At 36.2% G+C, this 19,577-nt stretch overlaps 3 protein-coding genes across 3 annotated transcripts in view; 2 read left to right on the forward strand and 1 right to left on the reverse strand.

Annotated features, from left to right (window-relative positions):
- The window catches only part of GSBLH_T00004972001 (uncharacterized protein), a gene marked incomplete at its 3' end in the record, with an annotated part of 15,307 nt that extends 2,364 nt beyond the window's left edge, over nucleotides 1-12,943 (forward strand). The window contains exon 6 of the mRNA XM_013043958.1: nucleotides 12,632-12,943. Coding sequence (XP_012899412.1) covers nucleotides 12,632-12,943 — 312 coding nt within the window. The remainder of the gene's footprint in view (nucleotides 1-12,631) is intronic.
- Nucleotides 12,944-13,228: 285 nt separating this feature from the next.
- Nucleotides 13,229-13,989, forward strand: GSBLH_T00006914001 (uncharacterized protein; the record flags this gene model as incomplete). The annotated part of the gene is made up of 3 exons (XM_013043959.1): nucleotides 13,229-13,533; nucleotides 13,597-13,713; nucleotides 13,746-13,989. The coding sequence occupies 3 exons, from the start codon at nucleotides 13,229-13,231 to the stop codon at nucleotides 13,987-13,989; spliced, it is 666 nt and encodes a 221-aa protein (XP_012899413.1).
- Nucleotides 13,990-16,207: 2,218 nt separating this feature from the next.
- On the reverse strand, nucleotides 16,208-18,185 carry GSBLH_T00006915001 (uncharacterized protein; the record flags this gene model as incomplete). The annotated part of the gene is given in 6 exon segments (XM_013043960.1): nucleotides 16,208-16,259; nucleotides 16,328-17,496; nucleotides 17,530-17,574; nucleotides 17,605-17,722; nucleotides 17,741-18,069; nucleotides 18,105-18,185. The coding sequence occupies 6 exon segments, from the start codon at nucleotides 18,183-18,185 to the stop codon at nucleotides 16,208-16,210; spliced, it is 1,794 nt and encodes a 597-aa protein (XP_012899414.1).
- Nucleotides 18,186-19,577: the final 1,392 nt, after the last annotated feature.

A 19,577-nucleotide genomic window follows, 5' to 3' on the forward strand; every position in this document is an offset into this window, starting at 1 on the left:
TTCAATAATAAGTTATTATGTAAAAGGAGTCATTATTAATAACCTTAAATTGTTTTCAGAACTATTTTATTAATTGTTATGTGAATATATAACTCGAAATGGTAGTAGATTAAGTAGCTGTATTCACGATTCTGTTGAAATTACTGATATTATTTGACAGAAACAAGTGATTAATAATGATAAAAAGAAGGATGGACGGTATCTATAATAGAATACAAAACGGATATCAAGCAATTCCTTTCATTTGTAGATAATGCCCAATAACAAATAAACAAGAATGAGTTGTTAATATTACCAGCACTTGTATTAGGTCCCAAAGTCTATACAAATGAAATACTGGGATAAATCCATATTAAATTCTAATTTGGTATTTAAGAAATTGATAATATATCAGTCGTAAATTGATTAGAACAAAAGAAATTGTCAGATTGTGTATAGTGAGAATGAAACTATTTTACGTCAATCAAGCACCATTTTGTATATCATACATTAGTAACATATGTTCCCTCCTATGCAAGTGTTGATATGATCTAAAGAAGTAATTCGTAAAGAAATACACAATATAGTTTACATTACAGAACTAATAGTATTTTCTAATGATTATTCAGGTTTAAATGATTGTTTTGCATTTGAACTCTGCTTTAGTAACAACCCCTTGCATAAAGATATATAATTTGGTTTATTTCAATATGGGTATAAATAATGAAATAAAAATATGACAAAGAGCTTCAAGTATTTCCTATATATTTTCACATCTGATTATTGCATATAATTCAATCCGATTCATTATTAATAACTGGGCATATACAACAAATTCTGTTTTCGATAATTGTTTAACATAAGATTATATGCGATATATTCATAGAAAAAATATACTAACTCCTTGACATGAGCGTTACTACCATTTTCGAAAATAATACTCCGGTTTATTTAATATTATTATTAATATTATGAGTAATGATCTACATAGTTGATTATATCTACAACAAAAGAACAGAATAACTATGTCAAGCATGGTATTCAGGTATATTTATATTACATTTCTATATGGCGATATGACATATCTATTTTTGTGTTATTGTTCATTCAAGCAAAGTATCCAAATGAATGTTATATTATATTATAGAAAACATGATATTCACATAGAATCGAGTAATGTATACATATATATTATCATCAGCAAAAGTATCAATGCACATTTTTATTAATTTGCTCAATTCTGACTAACTTTATCAGAAAACAATATCTCTTATATGGAATATAACATTCATTGGATTACAGACCCCGTATTTGTAGTTTGATGAGTGTGTCAGTCAGAATTTGTAAAATACTTTAATTACAATAATCGTGAAATATGAGATATACCCATAATTGACCGAAAAACAAAATGGCAAAAATCAAATCATATAAATATTATTTGCAGAGTAAAAGGTTAATATAATGCAATAAGGTGGATTATTTGAAAAAAGAACAAACCTTAATATCACATAATTATTCTAAATGGAGGATAAAAGTATAATTGAATAAATGCTCATTTTAAATAATAAAAATTATTACTAATATAGTAATCTCATAATTAAAAATGACTACGTACTTAAGAAATATTAGATGGATCAGCCAGATGATTAAATGTGTTTTATAAAAATGATATTACTAAATGTACAGTATAGAATATTGTGCCTTAATTCAATGAATATATGTGTTAAATATTACAAACAGAAGTGACATTACAGACTGTATCTATATGAATATCAAATTGATTCTAATGACGAATAAGCATATCAAGTGCACTATAAGTTCCACATATTACTAATTATCTTGTGATATATCAAAATCAATCGAAAAACTATATAAACAAATTCAAGAGCCAATGATTCAAGAATATGCAATAAAAATCTAAAAGTAATTGGCTGAAAGAAGCATAATTATATATATATATGCATACGTTCTTAATGATATAGAGAATATAAGCATGTAATCTGAACTATTTCCTCATGTTATTATGTAACATAATTGCAAAATGAGAAACTGGAAAATGATTTTAAACAAAAACTTGCCTCATATATGAATTAATCCTTATAACAGCAGAGAACCAGATATTTTAATATTCAGACCTACTCCTAAATAACGACAAGGTCTGCGAGAATAGAGGAAACATCTTATCACTTAGGCAAAAACTTAAGTAATACTATAAATTGATTTAGATTGAACTCGACGGAATGACCAAGACAAATCAACGTTTTGGAGATTTGGAATATCTATTATTATAAACACTAGTATTGCTTATTATACTTCTTAAAGTAACTGAACGAGGAAATTTAAAACTGGATCCTTCAGAAGTGAAAGTTGTTAAGCTGGGAAGATCTATAGTCATTATATAAATACCCTATTTTATATTACTTTTCATTATCAATGAACATGACTGATGATCATCTCCAGCTAATGCATATCCACCAAGTTGAATAGATTGCAATGAAGGAAGGTCTATAATAGTTATCTTTAATAATAACATATTTACTTTCTATATGTGTTGCTAATGAATCGGCAAAAGCATACCATCCAAGTTTAATGGATCGAAGATTTGGCAAATCTAAATTTACCATATAATATGTTTATTCAATACCTCGAATATCAAATGAGCTACAATAGAAATTTCGGCACCAACTAGAACCAGTTCCAATTGTAATTGATTGAAGTTCAGGCAAATTCGATAACTCAAATTCACCACTATAATCACTAAAGCAATACTCACCAATTGATATCGATTCCAAATTCACACAATTCAATACATGGAATGATTTTGATGTATCATATCCCCAGTCATACTTCGCTTGAGTAAATGAATTAATTCTGATCGTTAAATGCTGTAGTTTAATGAGTCCATCCAAAATAAATGTTTTTGTATTACCAAAGTTATTATCATAAATATCTATTGAATTGATTAATTTAAACGCACTTAAATCAAATGATGTTAATGATTGGTGATTACATTTGTTACTCGGAATATATATTGATGTTGTAGTTGTCATAGTCAATGATGCCAAATATGAACATGTAGATAATCCAGATGGAATTGATCGATCTTCAACAATAGATCGCAATTTATAATTGACATCTATAATTGACATTATTAACATTTATATTACTTGAAGTAGCAATTGTAGGATAGGAAACATATTTTAATGCTTTATCTAGTGTAACATATCGACAATTTGGAATATCTATAATATTTAGAATAAATAAACTATACTGTTCATATAAACAGTACGAGGTGACCATAATGAAAAACCAAAGGAAAATATCGATTCTAATTCTGGAAGATCTATAAATGAAAGTGAATTGTGTAAGTAATACCTTTCATTGTCAATTTACAATTGCTATTTCCCCATTGACCAAATAATGAAAGAGATCCTAACTCAATCGATTTTAATTTAGGTAAATCTAAGCTTGAATTTTTAAAAATATTCCTACCATCAAATACTATTTCTAAAACTGAATGAAAAGAATAAGCTCCAAGAATCACAGATTCCAAATTAGGCATATCTATATTACACACTTTTATTATAATGTTACTATTAATTTCAAATAATGATGCCGAATAGAAATTGTATGAATTCGAATTCATATCACCGATTGATATCGATTGTAGTTCAGGTAGATTCGATAACTCAAATTCACCACTATAATCACTGAAACTATATTCGCCGATTGATATTGATTCTAATTTATTGCAATTCAATATATGGAATGATTTAGAAGAATCATTACCAAATTCATTGGGATGTTGAGTAAATGAATTTGATCCGATCGATAATGATGTCAGTGATGTCAATCCATCGATTTGGAATGTTGAGACTAAATTGAACATGTCATTACCCAATTCGAATGATTGTAATGAATTCAAATTCGATAATTGGAATGTTGTCGAATTTGTGAATGATCCATTTCCAATCGATAATGTAGATAGTTTCGGTAAATCTATAATGTTAGCAAAACACAATATATCAATTCAATACCTCGAATTATAAGCGATGCCGAATAGAAATTGTATGAATTTGAATTCATATTACCAATTGATATCGATTGTAGTTCAGGTAGATTCGATAACTCAAATTCACCACTATAATCACTGAAACTATATTCGCCGATTGATATCGATTCTAATTTATTGCAATTCAATACATGGAATGATTTAGAAGAATCATTACCAAATCCATTGGGATGTTGAGTAAATGAATTTGATCCGATCGATAATGATGTCAATGATGTCAATCCATCGATTGAAAATATCGCTAATGGTTCGAAACAATTGTTTCCGATATTCAATGATTGTAATGAATCCAAATTCGATAATTGGAATGTTGTCGAATTTGTGAATGATCCATTTCCAATCGATAATGTAGATAGTTTCGGTAAATCTATAATGTTAGCAAAACACAATATATCAATTCAATACCTTGAATTATAAGCGATGCCGAATAGAAATTGTATGAATTTGAATTCATATTACCAATTGATATCGATTGTAGTTCAGGTAGATTCGATAACTCAAATTCACCACTATAATCACTGAAACTATATTCGCCGATTGATATCGATTCTAATTTATTGCAATTCAATACATGGAATGATTTAGAAGAATCATTACCAAATTCATTGGGATGTTGAGTAAATGAATTTGATCCGATCGATAATGATGTCAATGATGTCAATCCATCGATTTGGAATGTTGAGACTAAATTGAACTTGTTGTTCTCGATATTCAATGATTGTAATGAATCCAAATTCGATAATTGGAATGTTGTCGAATTTGTGAATGATTCATTTCCAATTGATAATGTAGATAGTTTCGGTAAATCTATAATGTTAGCAAAACACAATATATCAATTCAATACCTCGAATTATAAGCGATGCCGAATAGAAATTGTACGATGTAACATTCATATTACCAATCGATATCGATTGTAGTTCAGGTAGATTCGATAACTCAAATTCACCACTATAATCACTGAAACTATATTCGCCGATTGATATTGATTGTAGACTAGTACAATTCGATATATGGAATGATTTAGAAGAATCATTACCAAATCCATTCTTCATGCTTGTAAATGAATTTGATCCGATCGATAATGATGTCAGTGATGTCAATCCATCGATTTGGAATGTTGAGACTAAATTGAACATGTCATTACCCAATTCGAATGATTGTAATGAATCCAAATTCGATAATTGGAATGTTGTCGAATTTGTGAATGATCCATCTCCAATTGATAATGTAGATAGTTTCGGTAAATCTATAATGTTAGCAAAACACAATATATCAATTCAATACCTCGAATTATAAGCGATGCCGAATAGAAATTGTATGATGTAACATTCATATCACCGATTAATATCGATTGTAGTTCAGGCAAATTCAATAACTCAAATTCACCACTATAATCACTGAAACTATATTCGCCGATCGATATTGATTGTAGATGATCGCAATTCAATATATGGAATGATTTAGAAGAATCATTACCAAATCCATTGGGATGTTGAGTAAATGAATTTGATCCGATCGATAATGTTGTTAATGATGTCAATCCATCGATTGAAAATATCGCTAATGGTTCGAAACAATTGTTTCCGATTTCAAATGATTGTAATGAATCCAAATTCGATAATTGGAATATTGTCGAATTTGTGAATGATCCATCTCCAATTGATAATGTAGATAGTTTCGGTAAATCTATAATGTTAGCAAAACACAATATATCAATTCAATACCTCGAATTATAAGCGATGCCGAATAGAAATTGTATGATGTAACATTCATATCACCGATTGATATCGATTGTAGTTCAGGCAAATTCGATAACTCAAATTCACCACTATAATCACTGAAACTATATTCGCCGATCGATATTGATTCCAAATTAACACAATTCAATATGTGAAATGATTTAGAAGAATCATTACCAAATTCATTGGGATGTTGAGTAAATGAATTTGATCCGATCGATAATGATGTTAATGATGTCAATCCATCGATTGAAAATATCGCTAATGGTTCGAAACAATTGTTTCCGATATTCAATGATTGTAATGAATTCAAATTCGATAATTGGAATGTTGTCGAATTTCCGAATGATTCATTTCCAATCGATAATATAGATAGTTTCGGTAAATCTATAATGTTAGCAAAACACAATATATCAATTCAATACCTTGAATTATAAGCGATGCCGAATAGAAATTGTACGATGTAACATTCACATTACCAATTGATATCGATTGTAGTTCAGGTAGATTCGATAACTCAAATTCACCACTATAATCACTGAAACTATATTCGCCGATTGATATTGATTGTAGATTATCGCAATTCAATATATGGAATGATTTAGAAGAATCATTACCAAATCCATTGGGATGTTGAGTAAATGAATTTGATCCGATCGATAATGATGTCAATGATGTCAATCCATCGATTTGGAATGTTGAGACTAAATTGAATTTGTTGTTCTCGATATTCAATGATTGTAATGAATCCAAATTCGATAATTGGAATGTTGTCGAATTTGTGAATGATCCATCTCCAATTGATAATGTAGATAGTTTCGGTAAATCTATAATGTTAGCAAAACACAATATATCAATTCAATACCTCGAATTATAAGCGATGCCGAATAGAAATTGTACGATGTAACATTCATATTACCAATCGATATCGATTGTAGTTCAGGTAGATTCGATAACTCAAATTCACCTCCATAATCACTGAAACTATATTCGCCGATTGATATCGATTCTAATTTATTGCAATTCAATATATGGAATGATTTAGAAGAATCATTACCAAATCCATTGGGATGTTGAGTAAATGAATTTGATCCGATCGATAATGATGTCAATGATGTCAATCCATCGATTTGGAATGTTGAGACTAAATTGAACATGTCATTACCCAATTCGAATGATTGTAATGAATTCAAATTCGATAATTGGAATGTTGTCGAATTTCCGAATGATCCATTTCCAATCGATAATGTAGATAGTTTCGGTAAATCTATAATGTTAGCAAAACATAACATATCAATTCAATACCTCGAATTATAAGCGATGCCGAATAGAAATTGTATGAATTTGAATTCATATCACCGATTAATATCGATTGTAGTTCAGGTAGATTCGATAACTCAAATTCACCACTATAATCACTGAAACTATATTCGCCGATTGATATTGATTGTAGATGATCGCAATTCGATATATGGAATGATTTAGAAGAATCATTACCAAATCCATTCTTCATGCTTGTAAATGAATTTGATCCGATCGATAATGATGTTAATGATGTCAATCCATCGATTTGGAATGTTGAGACTAAATTGAATTTGTTGTTCTCGATATTCAATGATTGTAATGAATCCAAATTCGATAATTGGAATGTTGTCGAATTTGTGAATGATTCATTTCCAATCGATAATGTAGATAGTTTCGGTAAATCTATAATGTTAGCAAAACACAATATATCAATTCAATACCTCGAATTATAAGCGATGCCGAATAGAAATTGTATGAATTTGAATTCATATTACCAATTGATATCGATTGTAGTTCAGGTAGATTCGATAACTCAAATTCACCTCCATAATCACTGAAACTATATTCGCCGATCGATATTGATTCTAATTTATTGCAATTCAATATATGGAATGATTTAGAAGAATCATTACCAAATCCATTGGGATGTTGAGTAAATGAATTTGATCCGATCGATAATGATGTCAATGATGTCAATCCATCGATTTGGAATGTTGAGACTAAATTGAATTTGTTGTTCTCGATATTCAATGATTGTAATGAATCCAAATTCGATAATTGGAATGTTGTCGAATTTCCGAATGATTCATTTCCAATTGATAATATAGATAGTTTCGGTAAATCTATAATGTTAGCAAAACACAATATATCAATTCAATACCTTGAATTATAAGCGATGCCGAATAGAAATTGTACGATGTAACATTCACATTACCAATTGATATCGATTGTAGTTCAGGTAGATTCGATAACTCAAATTCACCACTATAATCACTGAAACTATATTCGCCGATTGATATTGATTCTAATTTATTGCAATTCAATACATGGAATGATTTAGAAGAATCATTACCAAATCCATTGGGATGTTGAGTAAATGAATTTGATCCGATCGATAATGTTGTTAATGATGTCAATCCATCGATTTGGAATGTTGAGACTAAATTGAACATGTCATTACCCAATTCGAATGATTGTAATGAATCCAAATTCGATAATTGGAATGTTGTCGAATTTGTGAATGATCCATCTCCAATTGATAATGTAGATAGTTTCGGTAAATCTATAATGTTAGCAAAACACAATATATCAATTCAATACCTCGAATTATAAGCGATGCCGAATAGAAATTGTATGATGTAACATTCATATTACCAATCGATATCGATTGTAGTTCAGGTAGATTCGATAACTCAAATTGACCTCCATAATCACTGAAACTATATTCGCCGATTGATATTGATTCTAATTTATTGCAATTCAATACATGGAATGATTTAGAAGAATCATTACCAAATCCATTGGGATGTTGAGTAAACGAATTTGATCCGATCGATAATGATGTTAATGATGTCAATCCATCGATTGAAAATATCGCTAATGGTTCGAAACAATTGTTTCCGATACTCAATGATTGTAATGAATCCAAATTTGATAATTGGAATGTTGTCGAATTTGTGAATGATCCATTTCCAATCGATAATATAGATAGTTTCGGTAAATCTATAATGTTAGCAAAACACAATATATCAATTCAATACCTCGAATTATAAGCGATGCCGAATAGAAATTGTATGAATTTGAATTCATATTACCAATTGATATCGATTGTAGTTCAGGTAGATTCGATAACTCAAATTCACCACTATAATCACTGAAACTATATTTACCGATTGATATTGATTGTAGATTATCGCAATTCAATATATGGAATGATTTAGAAGAATCATTACCAAATCCATTGGGATGTTGAGTAAATGAATTTGATCCGATCGATAATGATGTCAATGATGTCAATCCATCGATTTTGAATGTCTTAGCATTACTACAACTGTTATCTCCTATTTTTATTGTTTCGAGAAATGGCTTGTTTGTGAGTTCAAAACGCTTTACTCTATTGTAGTTATTTGGTTTTATTATGTATTTAGTTTGGACTTTACTGATATAGGGGTTAACAAACATGCTGTACAATACTGTACAGGTCACGATAATTACTGAGGTGACCACAAATAGTATTGTCATACTCAAATATATATTACTTAGTACAGCACCACAGCCTCTTTTTGTTTTTGCTTTACATGTTTTGTCATTACCATTTATGCTTGAAATCATTTCACTTGATAGATCCGATATCCAGTCTAGAGTAGCAGAGGAACATTTCTTGACACCACAGCAACTTGTAAATATCCAACGAAGAACATGAATGACCAACACGACTAATAGAATGGAAGTACCAACGAATAAGTCATAGATCAAACTTATTATCAGTAGTAGTATGCCGATAATTGTTAATGTCGGATAAATCCAAAATGTGTTTTTGTTATGTCCGTGAACCCACTTGCTTTCTTTATTTGCCTTCCCGTGCTTGTATGTTATTCCTTTCCCATAACGTTTTCCGTTTCGATAATTGCCCTTAAATGCTCGAACCTTCCCATTACTCTCAAACTCTTCTCCTATTCCATGTCTTGGATAATTAAGTTCTACTGAGTCCATATAATTGCCTTCATAACGTTTGACGCCATTCTCATATTCGACCATTTGGTTATTAAAGAATTGTTTCAGTACTTCAATTTCTTTGTCTTCTTTGTATCGACTTACTCTGTCGATCTTTCCTGCATGATAAGAATAGCATATACCATCACACCTGCCTGCATTATCCAATTGACATATTCGAATCAAGTTGTTATTCTCGTCCATTTCTTTCCAGTATCCCTTCTTTTCTGCAAATGGTATTATGTTTCGTCTTTGTCCTTTTTCAAAAAAACCATCAAATACCAGGTGTTCCTCTCTGTCATATTCCTGTCCTCTTCCATTGCGGTATCCATTCTCAAAGTATCCTTTGAAAAACAAAAGTCCATCAGAATCATACAAAGTGCAAGGTCCAGTAGCTATTCCATTTTTAAATCTTAGAGTGGCTATTAGTACTCCCTTGTCCGAATATATACTTGCCTTTCCGTTCATTTTCCGCCACTTCATAGTAGTTTTTATAATGTAGCCTTCGTGTGGTTTTTTGACTTCAATCTCTTGAGAACCACTTATTTTCCTTATATCAACAGGAAACTGGGCAGATACATCATATGACCAGCAAGCACCTCTTTCACTCTTGTTGCTTCTTTCTTCATCAGTTTTCTGGGCTAATCTGATACCAGAAGCCTCTTGTAGTTGTATTGTGCCTACGTGATTAATCCTCTGAGATTGCAGATTTTCGATGCCAGAAACAATTGTATTGACTTGGTCACTAGTTTCCATTGTAACTTAAGAAAATATACAAAGAAAACACAAAAGCGTTGTTATCAGTCTACTTATGGTGTAATCACTATTATATAATAATCATAAATACACGTACAGGTATTGTTCCGTTATCGCTCTGTTAAAATATACGTTCGATTTATCCGATCTACCATTGTTGTTTTGGGTAAATAACTTGGTATATCATCCCTTCACAAATATCATCGTGTCAGAGATATGAGTTTGATCTTTACTCTGTTGTTCCATTTTATATATTTAGCATCGAAACCAAATGGAAATCGTTGTTTTACTGCGTATTCGTGACATCACTAAGTAGACCTTTTTTCTGTTTCCTACTTCGTATTATAATTGCTACCTAGATGCTGTATCCATATTGTTAATTATTGACAATACTTCATTTGCATTCCAGATTTCACTCTAGGCTCGATTATTATATATTAGAAAGTTGGAAAGTCGTTTCTGCTGGGTGGATTACTGCAATTGTGTGTTTTTATGCTTTAGCAGGTGGCTGTGTTGAAAATGTGCAGTACTTAATAGAGTCCAATTAGTATAGTCTATTATGGCTCTATTTGTTTATTTGTTTCATTGTGTCTTCGACAGTCGCTTTTTCTATAAAATTTCGATATTTTGCTGTGTTTATCATATATAATTAACATAGTATCAAACTAATTCTGGTACTATTAGGCAATAGTTACAAATGGTTCACTATACTAATATTGGTTATTACCAATATATGGAATGTAAGATTATACATCTCAAAAGAGTAATGAAGAAAGTTACTGGTGTTCCTATGTAGATGAAATTATGGCTCTTTTTGGCATATTGTTTATCTAATATTGAACCATTCTATTATTTCGACAATAGGTTGGATTTAGTATTACTACCAGAATTAAAATAATCAATACAATTCTATAGTAGGATGAACATAGTGTGTCATATTGTCACAGTTGTCAAAATGCTTTTGGTATTAAATAAGAGTCTGCTGCATGTACATTATTAAAGGCCTTTTTAGTATGTTCTCACTAATCTCTGCTGAGTTCCTTTCTTTTTTATTTGAACCCATATTTTTGAGATTTTCGCGTCGTTAGAGTCATCGATATAGTATTTTCTTCTTCTGTGATGTCGTCGCAACGAAATTAACCTTCCACTTGCTTATTCTTTTTCTGATATATTTTTCTATTCGAAACTAAACTGTATATAGCTGTATTATTCTAATATTGCTCTTTAGGAGGGTACGAATAAGCATGCTTTGGTTCTTTGAGTTGTATGTGTACCCAGCCGATTTATGGAATTGAAATGTAAAAGAAAAAGAGCATACACAGATCTATGTTGAATTATTACACACAATGGATTGCATAGTTTTGGAATGTTCTTTGCAGTTTTCTAGAACTTAATACTACAATGTAGCCCTATCAATGACTAATGACCTATTCTACCTTTACAATCACCATTGTTCTCTTTTATTAGAAAAGCAAAGCATATATTACCTTTTTGTCCATACCAATACATTACTTGAGATAAAAGGCACGTGCTATTGAATTACTCTCGCACATCATTTCTGTCAACGAAAATAATGATGAATTAAGACTACCTCCATTACTCATTACACTACATTTACATTTTAGTGCTCATCATTATTACCATATACTAATAATCCAAGGTTATATTTGTATAGACTCCTTACAATACAGAATAGCAAAAGCTTGAAACCTCCCCATGATTATAATGAACATGAGTGCCCGATTTATTCGCTTCTTTCCGTGTATATTCTATTTGATGGCTCTTTCAGGCTTATCAAATAGAATATACTCCTCCTTATTATCCTTTTCAAAAAAAAGAAAGTCCAAAAAACGGAACAGTTTTTTCAGATTGTTGAATTGTATGAATGAGGATCAAGGGTTTCGAATGCATGTGACAGTGAGAGTCAGACCATTGAATGAAAACGAAGTGAGACGTGGTTTGGGAAGTTGAGTGTCAGATATCCAACAATCGTTCTCTTGCGTGGAGTTTTAATAAGGAATATAACTCGATTACATTATTAGATGATAAACCAGGTGAAATCCCAAGCTCAACGTTTTTCTTTGGTTTGGTTGTTTTTTGTTTGATTATTCACTAGATTCACTTTTATGGATGGATGCGACGACGGAAGATGTGTATAATTCCATTTGTGTACCACTGATTGATTCTTTAGTCTGTGGACAGAATGGTTTTTATTTATCTCTTTATGTTATTTTAGCTTCTTTAGTTAGCTATGGCTATACTGCTTCCGGTATGACTTATAGCCTTTTTGGAGATGATACTAGTTCAGGAATTGTTTTTCTCCTTGTATATGAGTTGCTTAAGCAAAAAGTATGGTTCTGTGGTGTTAATGTGAAATAGTTTTCTCTATCTTTTTCTCTTGTTGAGGTATATAAGGAGACGGTACTTGATCTTCTTGAGAAGCACGCTGTCCTATCTATTCGTGAAAGCACTGATCACTTGTTTTTCGTGAACTCCAAACAGATTTCATTTTCTCATTTTTCTGATTTTACCAAAGTTTGTTTATTGTTATTAGTAATCATTTTCTTCTAGATATTCTCCCGTGCCCTTCATACTCGCCATACGTTGGCCACCGACTGGAGTCCGAAGTCCAGTCGGTCACATGTTCTTTTTTCACTTTTCATTATGCAAAACGATGCTATCTGGAGCGTTCTTCGTGTTGTAGATCTTGCAGGCGCGCAGCACACACGAGGAACTTCCGGAGAGTTCTTAGATGAGTCTAGAAAGATCAATTTAGGTCTTTCGTCGATGTATCGGGTTTTGAGAGGTCGTGTGTCGTGGGATAAAGCGATGACCCGCTCCGGATTTCGCGATTCAAAACTGACGAAGCTGATGCAGCCAATCTTTGATAGGTCCTCGAATACTCACATGTTGTTTTGTATGTCTCCTGCGAAGTGTTGTGTGGTCGAGACGTCATTACCTACTTATTAGTAGCGAGAAACGATCAGTTCGATTCGAGTGGCATCGGCTGCTCGCGGCGTTTTGATTCCAAGCTTTTCAGATTCGCTGTCTGTAAATTCGTATATTCCTCGATATTCGATTTGCAGTGAACGAAGTGAAATGTCGTGGAGTGAATCGATCGAAGAAAGGGATGTGCTGAAGATGGTATTGTAGGGAGCAAGTGAAGCCGAGTGATTCACAGAGAATGGGTGGAAACGAGGAAGGCGAACGATGTGAATCTTGCAACGTTGGTAGAGAAACTAAAGGAGAAAGTCGATGTACTGGATCGAGAACGAACAGAATTGAGTGAAGAGAACGCGAAGCTTAGAGAACAGATGCGATCACTTCAATCAACGGTGAATAATTTACGAAATGAATTGTCGGAATGTCATCAAGTCGGGAGAGAATCGAGAGAGGTTATTGAAGAGTTGGAAACAATGGTTTAATGGTTTGTTAGTTGTGAGTTTTGTGTTTGATTTGACAAAGAACTCTAGAATCCTGATAGGAAATCGTCCATCACACCGCTCTTTTCATGTATCTTCAGTTGTAGAGTAAAGCTGTTCTCTTTGTCCGGCATCTCCACGAAATCCACTGCAATCGACTCGCGCATATTCAGCAGCGGAACGATGCAAGTCCGCACCGCCTGCTCCACAAACGGCGAAGCATTCTCGATGGTAAATCCGCTGATGTGCGCCTGCGAGACTGGCTCGTTCTCTACCATTCCACGAACCCATTCATGGAACGACTCTTTCAGCTTGCCGTCTCCATGCCAATTCGAGAAGAAGAACTCGACAGGCTTCGCTTTCATTCCCTGGACCAACTCGAGCGCCTTCATTCAAATCGATTTTAGTTTTACCTACATCGAACTCCGGAAACTCCGCAGGCTCCTCGTTGTGCGACTTGAACGCTTGCTGGCCCTTCACAGCTGCCGTTTTCAAGAGATTCGAGAACTTGCCCATTCCGCTCTTCAGTGTTCCTTTCTGTTTATCGCTCAGGCCCCACTTCTTCTTGGGCTCTTCGCTCACTCCTTCGATAATCACGTCGTCGTTCTTCTTCTGGCGAGTCTTAAAGGATTTCCACAGCGATTTCTTCTCTTTCGGCTCTTCTTCTTTCGGCTTGGAGTCGGAGAGGAACGAAAGATCGTAGGTTGGTTCTGCGAGCGCCGGTTCGGATGGAGCTGCTGCAGAGAAAGAAGAGTCCAGAGGCTCTTGTGATGTAGGCTCTTGTGCAAACGAAGCGAAGTCTGTAGGAGCGGTGGCGAACATGTCCGTTTGTGAAGTCTGAGTAGAAGCATTCTCGAAGAAATCGAAGGATTGGGGCTGTGTGGAGGCTGGCGGACTCGCTGCCGGGACGTCGGAATGTAGAGGCTCGGCGAAGGGGTTGGAAGACGCAGGCTTTTCTTCTTTTTCTTCTTCTTCTTCGCTGTTCTGATCGAAGGGATTGGGAGATGCGGGCTTTGCCGGCTCTGCGAAGTCAAACAGATTCGATGGAGCAGCGGGTTGCTGGCTCGCGAAATCGAACATGTTCGAAGAGGACACGGGAGAAGCAGGCTTCTGCTGGCTTGCGAAATCGAACATGTTCGATGGAGCGATCGGTTCTGGCTGCGGATTGTCGAAGGGATTGGGCGACGCAGGCTTTTCTTCTTCTTCTTCTTCTTCGCTCTCCTGGTCAAAAGGATTGGGAGATGCGGGCTTTGCCGGCTCTGCAAAGTCAAACAGATTCGATGGAGCGGAGGTCTGAGTGGGCATATCAAACGGATTAGGAGAAGCCGCCTTTGTTTCTTCTTCTTCTTCACTCGCATTATCAAAAGGATTCGGTGAACGGGGCTGTTCAGGGAGATTGAGCGGAGGAAGCGACGGCTTTGCTGTTTCTTCTTCTTCTTCGCTCTCTTGGTCAAAAGGATTGGGAGAATGAGGTCGCTCAACGGGAGCATCGAAGGGATTGGGCGATGAAGGTTTTGGCTGTTCCACATCATCGAAGGGATTGGGAGACGAAGGCTTTGGGGGTTCCTCTTCCTCCTCTTCGCTCTCCTGGTCAAATGGATTCGGAGAATAGGGCTTCTCAGCGGGAGCATCGAAGGGATTGGGAGAATGGGGTTCTTCTTCTTCTGCTTCTTCTTCACTCGCATTATCAAAAGGATTCGGTGAACGGGGCTGTTCAGGGAGATTGAGCGGAGGAAGCGAAGGTTGTGCTGTCTCCTCTTCTTCACTAGCATCGTCGAATGGATTGGGAGAATGAGGTCGCTCAGCGGGAGCATCGAAGGGATTGGATGATGAAGGCTTTTCTTCTTCTTCGCTCTCCTGGTCAAAAGGATTCGGTGAAAGCGGCCTTTGTGCTGGTTCTGGAGCGGATTGGGCAGCAAGAAGCTCTTTCTGCCTTCTCTCTTCTTCCTCCTCCTCCTCTCTCTTCTTTCTTTCTTCCTCTTCTCTCTTCTTCCTTTCTTCCTCTTCTCTCTTCTTCCTTTCTTCCTCTTCTCTCTTCTTCCTCTCCTCTTCCTCTTTTCGTTTTCTCTCCTCTTCCTCCTTCCGTCTTCTCTCTTCTTCTTCTCTCTTCTTTCTCTCTTCCTCCTCTCTCTTCTTTCTCTCTTCCTCCTCTCTCTTCTTTCTCTCTTCCTCCTCCTTCCTTCTTCTCTCTTCTTCTTCTCTCTTCACAACATCCGGGTTTCTACCCACAAACATCTTCACTTCTTCCTGTTCGCTTTTCGGGAGCGTTTCCACTTGGATTCGAGTTTCAATTCCATGCATCACCTCCGTCTCTTCATCCACAGGACGCAACGAAGGATACATCGGGAAGAACTTCAACGGAAGCACCTTCTTCAGCTTGAACGCCTCATGCGCCTGCTTCTGCCTGGCTTCTTCGTCAGTCTTCTGCTTCAGCGTATTCTCCAATCTCACGATTTCCTCTCGCAGCGACTCCACGGTCTTCTCCAACTCGCTCACCTTCTCCAGCGTTTCCGGACGATCCACCTGCTTCTCCACGATCTTTTCCAGCACCTCGCCTGCCTGGCCTTCTCGGAAAAGATAATTCGACATACGATGCTCCAGTTCCGCGTTCAGCGCCTCGTATCGCTTCACTTCGCTCCGGCAGAACTCGCTCGTCTTCTCTGCCTTCTTAATCCGCTCCAGCACATCCTTCAGTTGCGTTTCGCGCTGCTGCAGCAAATCCTCCACATCCTGCATATTTTCCTCCATGTTCTTCAGTGCCAACACGCGGCGTTTCATCTTCATCACTTCTTCTTTGAGCGCCGTGTTCGATTTCTCCATTCCTGAAATCGTTGCATCGCTTTCGACCTGCTTCTGCTGCGCTTCTTCCAGCGCTTTCTCCAATGCCTCCTTCTGTTGTGTCACTTCCTCCAGCTTCTTCTCCAGTCCGGCGATCTTGCCCTTCAAATCATCGATCTGGTTTTCTCGCTGCACTGCAATCTGGCTGCTGTTGTTCACAACATCCACAGTGGCTTCGAATTGAATCTCCATCTCGTGGATCTTCGATTCCAGCTGCTCTTTCTCCTGCACGAGCGCCATCATATGCTCCTGATTATTCGCGTCCTCCACTTGCTTGATCAATTCCGAGCACGTCGCGGTTAACTCGTCGATCTTCTTTTGAGCGCGCGTCAATTCGTCTGCCGAAAAGTCCTGCAGCAATTCCCATTTTCGGCGATATTCCTCCTCGTCTTTCTGGCTTTGCGCAAGACGATTCTCCAGATCGTTCACTTGCAGCTGCAAGCGCGCTACAATCGCTTGCTTATCGTCCTCCGAGCCGTTCGCCGCTTCTTGGAACGTCGCCATCGAAAGACCCAACTGCTCGATCTGCTTGGCCAGCTGGCGATTTCGTTCCTCCGCCGCTTCTTTGTCCTGGAGCAACGATTCCAACGCAGATCGCGTCTTCGCGCTCTCCATCCGAAGATCTTCATAATCTCGCATATCCTGCTGGTATTTCTTCTCCAACTCGGCTTTCTATGCCTCACTTTTCTTCCTTTCCTTTCTTACTTCGTTTTCAGCCTTCTCGCGAGCTTCCTTCAACTCCGATTCTGTCTACAAATCATCGCTGTGAAACACAAAAACTCTCTCAATCGCAGTATTGGCTTCCGTTAACTGCTTCTCACACGCCGTTGCTTTCTCAGCGAATTGTTCCTGCTTCGACAAGCGCATCCACTGCACGAATGCCTGTTCCAGCTTGGCTCTGCGCTGCAAAGCCAACATACTCTCAATAGCGCGCAGCGAGGCATCGGATCGCGCTTTATACAGCGTGGCTCGATGCTCCTCTTCCTTCTTTTCGGCTTCTTCGGTCAGCGACTGGACGCGAGACGTCAATTCATTCAATGAAGCAGCAGAACGACTTTCAGCATCTCGAACTCGCGCCTCACAATTCTCCTCCAGCTTCGTTTCGTTGCAGCGCTCTTTCCATAAGAAGAGAAGGCTCAGCACGCGACGAGCACGCATGCCATCCAGCAAATAGCCAAGATTTCGCACGGAAGCCATTCGATTCCGAGCCACCAAGTTCTCACGATCTTCTTTCGCCTTGGCATCCTATCATCCATGAGGCAAAGTCACTCAGAAACTACCTGCGCAAGACCGATTGCTTGCAATCCATTTTCTAATGAAACCACCTTTTCCTTAATGCTCGTGTAGTCGCTTTCCTTCATATCCTTCATCCATTCTGCCGCATCCTCTTCTCTATTTCTCATGGCACAGGTTTACCAAATACAAAGGAAGAGCAAAACAAAAGATACGTCCGGTAAAGGTTTTGAGTTGAATCACGTTCTGCTGGCCATCATATTCCTGGGCGATCTGATATGAAGCTGATAAAGCAATGGTACCATAATCAAGCACTTATCCAAGCCAATAACCATCGTAGGCGTTTTTGCCTATTCCCTCATGGCTTCCTAGCATAGATACCGTATCATTTTTATATAAAAACAACATATTGTTCTTCAACACGAGAATCGTTTCTCTCCACTTTTTGATGTCTTCTCCCTTGACTTGACACCAGCATTGTCTATCGAGTCATGTGGAATCCACACTTCTACCTTTGGAAATCCTCGATTGTTTCGTATGATTGACCTAATTCAAGCTCTCCTGGCATTCTTTAGATTAGCAGTATATTCACTATTCAAATGCCTTTATTTATGTAGAAATGGATTATTGTACGTATAGTGATTTTTGATATCCATGAATCCACGGGGATGTGGTATCGATTATTCAGATCGATGTCATGTACAGACAATTACAGCCTATTTCATTCATTGTGTGGTGGAATTCGTGTAGAACAACAAACAACCTTACAACTACTTATAATAACACAAACAAATACGCTTGCTTCCTGAGCAAACTCACCGAACCTCAAAACCTATGCACACTACAATGTATGAGTATTTAAGCAATTATTGCAAGCACAATACAACAATCAACTCTAGGTACACAGTCTATTTTACACAGTTCTACACCGATCATGTCTTGGGTGGATCAATGTCGGGTCTAGCATGTGTATTTCAACATAAGTGAACTCCGATAAAAAGAGAGTCATCAACATCGCTCAGGCGAAAGATGGTATTTTTGAATTCTTCATCGTTCACAAACAATGCACTCATGTCAGTGTAACTATGACATACCCTTCACAAACGCCTTCATCAACAACTGACTCCAGCGAATAAGGAAAGAAGTTTTCATCACACAGAGTAGATCCAAAGACGTCTAGAGCAATTACTTACCTTCCGATAATAAAACTATGAGAAAACCATTCAATGCTTTGTTTAGTGGTTTGTTGATTATCAACAATTACCCTTATTCCATCAATTCGCAGCAACGAGGGCTCGATCGTCCTTCTTATGCATTTCCAAGATAGCAAATAACACAATTACACCCTCTGTGAAAGCAATCTTGCCATTACAGTTAATCCATCGGATCCCGCGGTTATTTCGACTAGTTTACTTGATTTGCATAAGTTTATTTGGGACACCAGCATTCATTGCCGACTTTACCATGTTTCTTTCGTCCTTGTTAGGAGTGTGTACCCTATTTTCTCTTGGTCTTGGTTT

The sequence above is a fragment of the Blastocystis hominis genome (assembly GCF_000151665.1).
Source record: "Blastocystis hominis, Singapore isolate B (sub-type 7) whole genome shotgun sequence assembly, scaffold_9".
In the NCBI taxonomy this organism is placed as follows: Eukaryota; class Bigyra; order Opalinata; family Blastocystidae; genus Blastocystis; species Blastocystis hominis.